The sequence below is a fragment of the Homalodisca vitripennis genome, chromosome 1 (assembly GCF_021130785.1).
Source record: "Homalodisca vitripennis isolate AUS2020 chromosome 1, UT_GWSS_2.1, whole genome shotgun sequence".
Taxonomy (NCBI): domain Eukaryota; kingdom Metazoa; phylum Arthropoda; class Insecta; order Hemiptera; family Cicadellidae; genus Homalodisca; species Homalodisca vitripennis.
In genome coordinates, this window is record NC_060207.1 from 27505529 (window position 1) to 27518146 (window position 12618).

Below are 12618 nucleotides of genomic sequence, written 5' to 3' on the forward strand. Positions count from 1 at the left end.
AATAATTTTTAAAACCACAAGTAACTATTATAACAATTTTAATTTCTACTAGTTACACTTTAAACGTCACATAAATTGAGTACGTAATAAAACAGATAACAATGTGTTCACGAGTTAAACAACAAGTTTAATGCACAAATTAAACTAATAAGAACAATTCAATACATATAAAACATAGATTTGCTCACTACCAACTACAATAATATACAAAATAGTACATAAATAATGCTATAAAATATATGATACAATTATGATAGACTAAACACTAAACAATATCTTAAAAGAATTATGTAAAGAACATATTAATTGAACATAACAGTGTAAAAAATATAAAACTAAAAATGGAATAATAGTAAAAAAACTTGAGAGAAACACAGGCAACTTTCTCGTCAAGTACCAACACTTATCTAGCACAAAACTCATGCATGATTCCAATCTACCGAACAGTCTACCAGAAATTTAAATATTTATATTAATCCTAAGTTAGAACAAACAAAACAAAGATTGTAAAAATGTTTTTCATGTGGTAATGAAAATTTTGTAACAAAATCTGACACCACAAAAATGCTTTGCTCATTGTGTTTGAAGATACTTCTGTGGGACATCCGATGTGAACATTCCACCGATATTACAACTTTATTTATTGAACAGTTCAGGTTTGAAAAGCAAACAACAAACTTTGGTAGTCTACAAAAGTTGCAACCTTACACAAAAATCAGTATTTTTGTGTCAAAATATCTGTGAGAATTTAAACAAAGCTCAATAGCATCAGACTGATTAAAAACCCTGACTTTCTTTATTAGATGCATCATCACAAGACAAACAGTCTTTACACAGGTACATTTTACATGCGATACAACATCATGGAAGACATGCTTTCTGTACGAGAAACTAAACACAACTTGTGCAATAATCATTGTCTTACGTGATGGTTGAACTAAATATCTTAGCTAAGCATATTGGCGAGGTTCATAAATTATTATGTTTAATATAAGTTTACATGAGTAGATTTAAGAATTTTTTATTGAATGTCAATATAATTAAAATAATGACAAGTCATTTTTCAACAATAAATTTAACTGGATTAAAAAATAAAATAACATTGAGAATAAATAAAATGTGAATGTTAATAACAGTAATTAACAGAAACTATTCACTAAAAGCAGAAGAAACGTACATTGAAACATAGCAAAGACAGTGATTTACATTAGCAGACTGGAAAATGAGGCAATGGTACAATTGCTCTTGTAATTTACTGAGTTGCAGCTGTGGCTAGAACTTGTAGGTGTTTGAATAGTGAAATGGAGGAACGACGAAATGGTCCGTGTAAATAGGTGTAAAGATCATTGTTAGCTTACAAGTCAGTGTTACTGCTGTGGCTACATCTTGTAAGTATTTGAAGAGTGAAATGCAGAAACGACACTACTTTTAACTTGTAAATAGAACAAAATAATTTCATTAAGAAACTTACAGTCACAAAGTGATTTAAAAAGGACGTGGGAGATAAAGAATAATAATTTGTTCCCATATCCAAGAGATGAATGGATGTGACACAGAATATAACTGATTTTTCCTAAAATTTATTAATATTAAAAATTACAAACATTTCATACTGTAATTATAATCAATGATTTGTATACCCAGTTTTTAAATATTTGTCTATAAAATATTCTAGATGAGATTAGAAACACACAATTTTCAATCTAAGAAATCATTGCATGTTACTATTCTTAACCATGGTGAAACTCAATGTCATTTTCTAAATTTCACTATATGGAAGGGGTTTTATCACAAGGAATTTTAGATGTATAGAGTAATTCCAGTTTACAGAGAAATCTGGAGTTGCATCCTGAAAGTTTTTGAAACTGTTGCGTCCAAACATACACAATTAATACACTGAACTCTACAGTAGCCTATCTCTGCGTAAAAAGAAGATATTATGGAACGGAATATTATTTGTAAATATAATCTGCATACAATATATTTTCTTTGTGAGGGAATGGTAGAAAAAGAACAATTGCGTCAGAAAGCTTCATTAATTTACCAGTACGAGCTGGTATGTTATACGTTTTTGTAATTTAAAATTAGTTGTTTGACTTAATCTTTTACAAACGTGTTAAACATATACCATTCCCAAATAAAACCATTACTAGAACAGACAGTAAGAAGGCTATACACACTATCCATCACCGTAAGACACAAACCACTAAATAATAAATCAGTCCATTTGATTGATTGCTGCCATTTGTTGCTATCATTCCAGAGTAAAACAGAAATACTGACTGTATAGAGTCAACTCTATTTAATTAAAAGTATATTAATATATAATCTGATCCAAAAACTAAAAATAAAATAAAATGAGATAAAATTAAAATAAACACGCATAAAATAACAAATCTAACTTAAAATAGAGTATAAATATATCAACTTTGTTCATTATGATTTTTTGTACAAAATGATCCAATAAAATTATGTATAATGATCCAATATCCTTAATAGCTGCTGATATAGAATGAAATTGAAGCAATTGTCAATTTTCGTACCAGCTTTGTTCACTTATGCTTATGGAATAACCATATTCTACATAGTAGATTCCCAGTTATATAACACTTAACTTGATAGGTCCCTGCCCATTACAGTATGAAAAACAAATAAACAGATTAAGACAGCAGCAGGTGATTGGAAGTTCTCAAGGAAACATAACCGTTAGAGGTAGGTCAGTCTTGATGTTATCAATCATCAGTCAGCTTCCGAGGACTCTCCATCTCCAACCCCTCGTGCCATGTGGTTGCTGGTGTGGCATCTACCAGCATCTCCTCTGAGAGGCTGTAAAAATTTAACCCTTTGAGCCCTACAACTCAAAAAAAACACAGGAAGTTCTTAAGAAACATAACTGTTAGAGGTAGGTCAGTCTTGATGTTATCAATCATGAGTCAGCTTCCGAGGACTCTCCATCTCCAACCCCTCGTGCCATGTGGTTGCTGGTGTGGCATCTACCAGCATCTCCTCTGAGAGGCTGTAAAAATTTAACCCTTTGAGCCCTACAACTCAAAAAAACACAGGAAGTTCTCAAGGAAACATAACTGTTAGTGGTAGGTCAGTCTTGATGTTATCAATCATCAGTCAGCTTCCGAGGACTCTCCATCTCCAACCCCTCGTGCCATGTGGTTGCTGGTGTGGCATCTACCAGCATCTCCTCTGAGAGGCTGTAAAAATTTAACCCTTTGAGCCCTACAACTCAAAAAAACACAGGAAGTTCTCAAGGAAACATAACTGTTAGAGGTAGGCCAGTCTTGATGCTATCATCATCAGCCAGCTTCCGAGGACTCTCCATCTCCAACCCCTCGTGCCATGTGGTTGCTGGTGTGGCATCTACCATTATCTCCTCTGAGAGCCTGTAAACATTTAACCCTTTGAGTCCTACAGCTCAAACAAACACAGGCTTTATGCCTTTGTGCAGTTTACGAAAATATACAACGAAGAACGATATACAATGAGTATTTGTATTGCTCAATTTACTTTGAAGTCAAATTTGAGAGATTGCACTTTTCCTACTCAGAACTGACGTAATATGAGCACTATTTGTTTTTAACTCTTTTTTCATGACGTCTACAAATATTATACTATTATATCACAGTATTTTTTCAGTATAAAGCAATGTAGTTTTTTACAAAGAAGTTAACACTCCACTTATTATTAAACACGTGAAATTTGCTTATCAATGTCTCCCCATCAACAGTGTGGTAATCAATACTGGTAGTGAAAAGTGAGTAAAGCTTGGTTAGGCTAAAGGAGTTTGTTTTGTGCCAACAACTTACTCATGATTCCAGACTGAGCCTCTTAGATGGTACCATGACTAGCATACGCATACAAACCATTCTTCCCTCTCCACTCCACACAAGAGTATGTCCAAACCAAATGTAGTGTTATCAGTCAAGTGAAGTGGATTGTATTGCTCAGTGACGATTGAACTACAAAACAGCCTGTACTCAAGTGAGCCGTGAGGGGTATGAGGTGAGGGTCCATGTTGCAGATTATCACCTTCCCTCTCCACTCTATATGCTGCCGAGCTCAGTCTATAAAAGGAACATGTGCACTTGCTGAAGCAGCAATTCGTCGCCTATCTAGCGATATAGACTTAGTATATAATTGTAGCCCTATTTCCTTTACTTTCCTATGACTAGGGTGCCTATTTCTCATCATATTGCGGTATACAAAATGCTTGTTCAAAAAAAACAAGATTTATATTTTAATAAGCATTGAGCAGTTAGCCTTAGCCAAATTATATAGAAAATGTACTTCAATATTTTAATAATAGAATAGTGTATAATTTATAAAAAATACTATAAGAAATTGTTGTATTTCAGCCTAGCTAGTGCATAACACTCAATAGTAAAAAAATCCATCGTTGCTTTCCTATGAGCGGAAATTGATTTTTGCCTTCAGGCCTTAGTTTAAAACCTGTGCTGTATAACATTAAACGAACATTCTTTGTCACAATAACAACATGCACCATGATAAGAATAGGCATAAAATTAATAATTTTTTTTAATATAGCCTGCAAAGTGACATAACTTGTCCTGTGTTTTGGAGGGAAATTTACCTTGCCATGTCTTATTGTTATGTGGATAAGAAGAGTTGCCAGTTCCATCTCTTCTGAAAATCCATTCCGTAGAGGCACACTTCTGTAGCCAGTGCGTAGAGCAACCACCTAAAATTTTGTGAATGTCATAATGAGGTAAGCAATTGATAGAATTTGTATTAACTATTATAATTATTACTTACATTATTAATATACGAGGGCCATCCGGAAAGTAGTACCCGTTTCCGCCGCGTGAGGCGCTGACGACGCGAGTAGCCGCCGGTCAAGGTCAGATCGCTTCAGTGGCTTGTCTGCCTTCTCTGTTACAAGTTCCGTGACGCTAGCATTGCCTGTGTTGTTTCTGTGGCAGTTCATAATGTTTAAAAAAATTAAAAACGCCGCCAGTTGTGAAGTGAGGGCTGTAATAAAATTTCTCAACGCAAGAAACGTTTGACCTTGTGATATTCATCGCCAATTAAAGGAAGTGTATGGAGACAATGTGATGGAAGAGTCATCTGTTCGGCACTGGTGTCGTAATTTCAACTTGGGGAGGGGGAACACACACGACGATGAGCGTTCAGGGAGACCATCTGTCATTACAGATCAACTGCTGAGGTCAGTAGACGAATTCGTGAGGAACAATCGGCGCGTCACAATTGATGACATCTGTGAACATTTCCCTAATGTTTCTCGAACAATTGTTCATGAAATTGTCAAAGACCATCTGCATTGTTCAAAAAATTTGTGCAAGGTGGGTCCCTCGCATGCTTACAGATGAGCACAAAACCAAGCGTATGGCTGCTGCATTCACATTTTTGGAACGTTATTCTGATGAAGCAGACACGTTCTTGAATCGCATAGTTAATGGTGATGAAACGTGGGTTTGTTATGCTTCACCTGAGAGTAAACGACAGTCAATGGAGTGGCATCAACTCATTCACCAAAGAAACCAAAAAAATTCAAGACTGTTCTGTCCACCAGGACTTATGGCAACCATTTTCTGGGATCGACGTGGTGTACTGCTTATTGATTTTATGGCCCGTGGAGACACTATTAACGCTAATGCGTATTGTGAAACATTAAAGAAATTACGGCGGGCAATACAAAATCGACGGAGAGGTCTATTGTCTGATGGCGTCATTCTCCTCCATGACAATGCCAGGCCTCATGCAGCGGGGATAACACAACAACTTCTGCAGCATTTCAATTGGGAAATTTTCGACCATCCACCGTATAGCCCGGACTTGGCCCCTTCAGATTTTCATCTCTTTACAAAACTTAAAGAGTTTTTGGCTGGAAAAAGATTTGACAGCGATGAAGAACTTAAAGAAGGCGTGACTACGTATTTCAATCGGCTGGCGGCGGAGGAATATGACGCTGGAATACAAAAACTCGTCACACACGTTATGACAAATGCTTAAATTTGCTTGGAGATTATGTGGAGAAGTAGTTTAAGGCATGCTCTTTTCAATAAAAATGTTTATATTTGTTAATATTTACTTCTGTGTCTTTATTTCACAAACGGGTACTACTTTCCGGATGGCCCTCGTATATTATTTTAAAGCCAAATTTTGTACAATAATTCAACCTTCTAGGACAGTTTTTCAGTATACAGCATACAAAATCCTTTTAAAGTAAGTAATGATTTTCAATTACTTGTCCATCCTGCGCTGAACAATATTCTGGTTTTATTGTTTTTAACAATGTATTTCAAATGTCTTGAGGACCTTGATGTATTGAGATAAGAGTGTGTTTCTGCCTTTTTATTTCACCATTCTCAATTTCTTTGAATTTTGAGAATTTCTTTCTTTTTATAACAATTTCTACAAAAAAATAATGGTTCATTTCAAAGTGTTTACTAAGAGTGGATTTCTTATATTTGTTTTTAATTCCTGTATGTATTCTCTAAATGATGTTCCACCATATTATTTCCCAGTTTGTCTGATTAAACTGTCACATTCACCGTTATTTCTGTTATGGATATGCCTCTTTACAAAAGATTCATTATAACATAAGTATCTGGGGTATATACTGCATAAGGCTTTTCATAATAAGTCCAATATCATAATTTTTTACCCTTTACACCTTTCTCACTTTAATTTGAATATTATGATGTGTTGTCTTCCAGTTGGCAAAATTAAATATTTTACGTTACGTTATTTACATGCTTTTTAAACTTAACTGTTTAAATTTAATATGTTCATAACTTATAGTAAAGTTCCTATTGATGATTTACTTATTGTGTTTTCACAGTGTACAATATTTGATAAATTAACCTTTTTCTTTATTACTTCACAACAATTATTGTTAAATGTTTCAACTAGAGAGAAGTCAGGCAAACAATTCCTTCAGTGCAAAATCCATAGACAAAGATTATATACCTAAATAATAACTTTTCAAACTTCTTCATTTAGGATTTTATTTGAATAATCAAAGTTAATCATCACTCTCATCGGTTTGTAAATTTACACTTACAGGATAAGTTGCTTGCCCAATAAAGTTTGAGTCTCCAAACATGTCTTCGTCCTGGACCTGAAACCTGAGTAGTGCCAGATGTGGGTTGATTATGTCAAAGTCACAAGAGTCGTTCCACACAGGGTTTAGGCCATTGTCCGCTGCAAACAACAAGCACAAGCTCAGATTTTGTAAATGTTAACCACCGCTTCAAAAGTGATGTATGTCATGTTTTTTCTTAAAAATACATTAAGGCAGAACCAAATTAGAATTGTATAACTAAAAAAAAGATTGGTGGTCACTAATTTATTCATAACTTACATAAGTTAAGGTTGCCATATCAGAAATGTTGTGTTGATATTGTATTTGAGAATGAAAAGTATTAAATGTTTGTAACTTTATTATATTAAGTATGATTGCTAAAGTTAAACCCACACTCTTTGTTTACACTTAGTCTATTATTAAAACTCTGTACAGGTAACTTAATTAGCTTTGACATATATATCAATACTTTGTTTATCACTGATGATACAAAGATTTACGAGCAAGTATGTCCACTTAACTTAACTTAACTCAACTAAGATTTTAGGGTTAGTAAGAAGGAAAGCGCAAAGGTCCATTTAAGACTAAGTGCAGGACCTCACAGTTAAGAAACAACACAATTTTAATATTTACCTTAAGCCAACTACATCTGTTCAGACAATAAATGCAATACATAGCACCCATATATCGTCTAATGGTACGAGTATATCAACTATTTGCAGTTCCTTAGAATCCTGATAATTTTAACAAAGAAGTCAACTTGTAAAATTCATCACCTCCTCTATTGGTTTCCAAACCAGTATTGTTGACACATTCATAAAGAAACAATAAAGTTTAATAAAGAAGAGCAAAATGAAAATGATGTCAAGGACCATTAAGAAAAGAATTACGTGTGTACTGATCAAGTTATTCACTAGAATACAGTTAAAACAAGAAATGAAGAAAAATTGAATTGAATTCACATATAGAATTAAAAACTGTATTTATAACATTTTTATTAAACCGAAGCCAAATCATCGATAAATTTAATAATTGAGGTGTGTACAGCATTAAACGTTCCGATTGTTTGTGTTCCTACGTAAGCCAAACTGGTAGATCTTATAGAAAGCAATATAATCAACATAAGTCTGACATAATGAAAAGTAAACAAAGATCCACCACAAATATTGAGTTCATCTCCATTTCACCTTCCACAACAACATCTGAAATCTGACACTGTCACATCACAGATTTAATTTCTGGAATCTGGAGTCCATGTCCATCTGAAAAGATCTAAGTCAGTGACGAAGATGTATTCTCAATGTCTCATCAGGTGAACAAATTGTTGTTGTGTATAATTTTGTAGTTTATGTGTTGTAGGTTGTGATCCAATGTCGCTCAACACTGTATTGATAGTTATCATTCAATGAATACAATTGAGAAAACAAAACTAATTTACTCGATGACAAAATGCTGTTAAAATTACACTATGTTTTTAGTCTCATTTTTAATCCTTCTCTTGATGACTGACAGCATAGACGTTTATCAGTACTGCTTGTGAACATTGATACATCATCAATTCCTGCTGAGGGTTTTGACCAGTGAAAGAATAGTTTTTTCATCCTCAGGCAGATTTATCAAATAGAGCTTAAATTCAGATACATTGTCAATGATCTCCACTTGGTTGTCAGTTAGATCAAGATTGTGACCAGCTCCTTCCAGTGTCTTTTTATATACAGTCGTGAAATATGTATTTAGGTGTTCTGCAATATGGAGTAGATATTTTAGACAGTTTTTTTGTTGGGGTTTGACTGCCTCCATCCATGCCTAATAAGTTGTCAGCTGGCTGGATCCTCCTGCCAAAGATGTTGTGGACAGTTTTTTAGTCTGGGTTTGACTGACTTTGACTGGACTCCCTCCATCAATATAAGTTATCCCTCCCTCACGTATTACCTCATAAGTTGTCAGCTGGCTGGACTGGATCCTTCTGTCACAATTGATGATTTGAATTGTGCTACTTGCATAGAGATGCTGAAAACAATGTCTCTTTTGCTGCTTTTTAAATTTTTTGATGCTAGTGTTTGCATTCCCCTTTGGTCTGTGCTTTTGATGACTGTAAATAAAGAGAGAAAATGCTGTCAATGTGTCGTTGTTGTTTCAAGATTGGAGTTTTTATAATTAAGTTGAACAGACAGCTTAATCAGTATCCAGTGAGTGAGGTCAGTGTGGCTTGTCAGCATAAGGAAGGTCAACGCTCCAACTGTGTGACATACATCAGACTGTCTGACTTTGAGCTGGAATGTAGTGTTGGAAGTAGGGAACTGAGCACCTGTGAGCTGACAGTTTTAGTGCCATCACAGTTTCAATTGTTTTTTAGTTTTTTAGCTTTGGCTTGTAAAGCTGGCAAGTACTTACAGTTTCTTAAAGTTGTATGCACGAGTAATTGGTTGGTGTTTTGTCGGATTAACCATAAAAAATTTCACATTTATGGGAGCACTTTCACTGTTATTATTATTAAGTATAAGCCATGCTGAATTGGTTCTAGGGGTGATATTTTCATTTTTTTGAAAGAAAATTACTTAATAATTTATAAGAGCAGGGCCGTCCCCAGTATTTAATGCGCCCGGGGCAAATCATGCCTTGGGGGCCCCCACATAAAAATTACATTTCGTCAGTACAGCCATACCAAGTGATAAGGAATTTTTGGAAATTGTTATATGTAAATAAATACTCCAGTTTTCTGTGTGTAAAAAAATACCAAATATATTATATATGTACATTTAAACATGTTTTAGAATAGATAATATAATATTGAATAGACCTATATACATAGATATAAAGAAATTATTACTTTGGCTCTTTGGCATACAATACTTTTGTGGAACTTTAGGGCTATTAATAGTAGTAACAGATATAAACGCAATGCATGACTATTTCAATCTTAATGTCATAACTATTATTTACCTTTGACAGAGATAGTTTTATTTTTTAAAAAGAAATCTTCCTGGCCTTTGCACTAGCAAACTTCTTGATAACGTCTTCTAACTTCATCCTTTTACATTCTTCATTTTCAATAGACAGCATGGCAAGGGATGACAGTCTCTCCTGAGACATTGAAGAACGCAAGTAGGTTTTTATTAATTTAAGCTTACTAAAGCTTCTTTCACAATTGGCAACAGATATGGGAATAGTTAGAAGGATTCGAAATGCAATCCATAAGTTTGTGTATAGGTCCTTTCTGTCTGTCTTCTTAATCACTTTTAAAAACTTGTAATGGGGTTGCCTTTAGCTAGGCTTACTTCATTCACAATAGTTTTGACATGAAGGAGTTCCTGATAAAGTTCTTTTCCCGCTTATGTCAGAGGTTTGCCCAAAACGATAGGTGTTTTCTGTAAATTTTCACAACATTCCTTCAAATCTTCTGCGTGAGGGAGTTGTTTAAGGTAGTATAAGAACCCCCATTTCAAGTTTTGTGGTTTGAAAACTGAATCAACCTTTCTTTTAGGGAAGCCTGCATAATGTCCAATAGTGGGTAGAAAAACGTTTCTTTTAAATTCTTCTTCTGGGGTTGCTTTGTAGTCACTTTTACTTTCATAATCAAAAAGCTTATTTTTTGTTCTTTGGCGTTTTTCTTTTAAACAATGGTTCCACACCAATTTCACTACAAATCTTTTTGGCTTTTGAAACTGAGTCATTTAAACCGTCTTTACGAAAATCATCTATGAACTGTAAAGTTTTTTGCAGCAGACTTGATGTTTAAAGCAATATCAGTGCTTTTACCTTGAAAGGTTTTACTTATCAAGTATTACCTCAAACAAAACATCGTGCCAAACAATAAGGCAAACCTGAAATGAAAAGTCTTCCATGTGAATTTGGAGGGACTTAGCTTCAGATGAGATTGTAGGGTCATTGACAGTTTCACTCAGTTCTACAAGAGCGTCAAGGACGTCTTTGTACTGGTATCGAACGGCAGATACAGAACTTATTCGAGCCTCCCATCTTGTTTCACAAAACCTTTTTCAAAGTTAAACCTTTAAACATGGTCACTGACAACGCACCAACGTTTTGGAGATGAATGCGAAAATAGTGTAAATCATTTGAAGGATTCCAAAAAGTAGAGTAGACTTGACGGATGATCTGGTTCCATCTGCAACAACCAATGCGGCTGTGGCATCCGCAGGTGTAAATACAGCTAAAGGATATTCTGATGATATTCGTGATTGGACCCCTTTTTTTAGCTCCTGCCATGTTTGCGCCATTGTCGTACCCTTTGCCCGCGGCAGTTACTCATGTCCAAACCACATAACTCTACCTCTTCTGAGTCAATGCTTCCCCTGTTGACTCCTCAGTAAATCGTGTAGCCTATAAAACTTTCTTCAATAACAATTTCACCATCGATCTCCTCTTCTTCGTGAACATAGCGAATGGTGAGAGATGTTTGTTCCTTGTGTAAGACTTACGTCTGGCGTACATCCAACATAACTGAGAGAGTACCGTGACAGCTTTATTTTCTAGATTATATTGTTTTTCACCTCCTTTGCCAGACAGTTTATCAATCATTTTGAATATTGACACAACATTTGAACTCGATATTCACTCTCTTCAATGCATCTTAAATGTTCCATCATAAGCGGATCATCAAACTCTCCTAGTAAACTGGATAAGGCCAAGGAAGTTTCCGTTATTTTTAGTAAAAAGTTTTGTTGAGTTTCCACCAAAAGCCAAGTTGTGTGTTGCTGTAAATAATAATAGCAATATATAATTCTTCTTAGTAGTTTTTGCATCTCTCGGCTTCTTTTTGTATTTGGCCCATGAGCTCAGTATCAATTGCTGCATTTTGGTTGATTCTACGTTCAGCTTCAATCCATTGCTGGGTAAACTTAAAAATGCTCAGATGACGTTTCGTGAGATGAAGCTCGCTCATGAAATTTTTTCCAATTATTGAATCCTTGAATCTTGCTTTTTGCCAAAACCATGTGGTTATTGTCAAATAAACGACATGGGAAAGCAAACACTGCATCAGAAGAGCAAGAATAAACTAACCACCGCCTTTTCACTTTCTCCGCCATTTTCTGCGTGGCGATATTGAAAATCATTTGAAAAATGACGCTTTTTCACTGTTTAGTGGATAGTCATCATTACTTTTTTTTAAATGACGGAGCACGCTTGTTATGATTTCATCTCTCTCTCTGACAGTTAAATTTTCAGGCCAAGTTGACAGTCATTTGAAACATTTTTTATTTTGGTACGGTAGTTTAAAATTTCAACAGTTTCCCTTCTTAAGCTTGTCACTTCCTCCTTCAGTATTTCAGCAGTCTCCTCTCTACCTCAGTTAAAATTAGGTCTTGTTCACATTCATGGTCGAAGTCCTGGGTATTTGAAGTAGCGAGTAAAGATGAAGTAGGTTGTTGGGTAGTGCCCTCAGCTATTGTGAAGAATTTTGTCAACTTGGGTACTTTACTTAAAAGAGCACTGTGAGCTAATTCACTGTCTTTTGTTAATTTTCGTCTCTGAGCACCTGATAGTTTTCTAGACATTTTAATAAATAATCTGAAATAAAA

General features: G+C 34.8%; 1 protein-coding gene across 3 annotated transcripts in view; it reads right to left on the minus strand.

Moving 5' to 3' along the window:
• Positions 1-106: 106 nt before the first annotated feature.
• The window catches only part of LOC124358584 (1-phosphatidylinositol 4,5-bisphosphate phosphodiesterase gamma-1), an 89588-nt gene continuing 77076 nt past the window's right edge, over positions 107-12618 (minus strand). For all 3 annotated transcript variants that reach the window (XM_046810898.1, XM_046810891.1, XM_046810896.1), the window contains 3 exons: positions 7058-7197; positions 4604-4711; positions 107-3206 (listed from right to left, as the gene is read on the minus strand). In XM_046810898.1, the coding sequence (XP_046666854.1) occupies positions 3120-3206; positions 4604-4711; positions 7058-7197 (335 nt within the window). In that variant the 3' untranslated portion in view covers positions 107-3119. The remainder of the gene's footprint in view (positions 3207-4603; positions 4712-7057; positions 7198-12618) is intronic.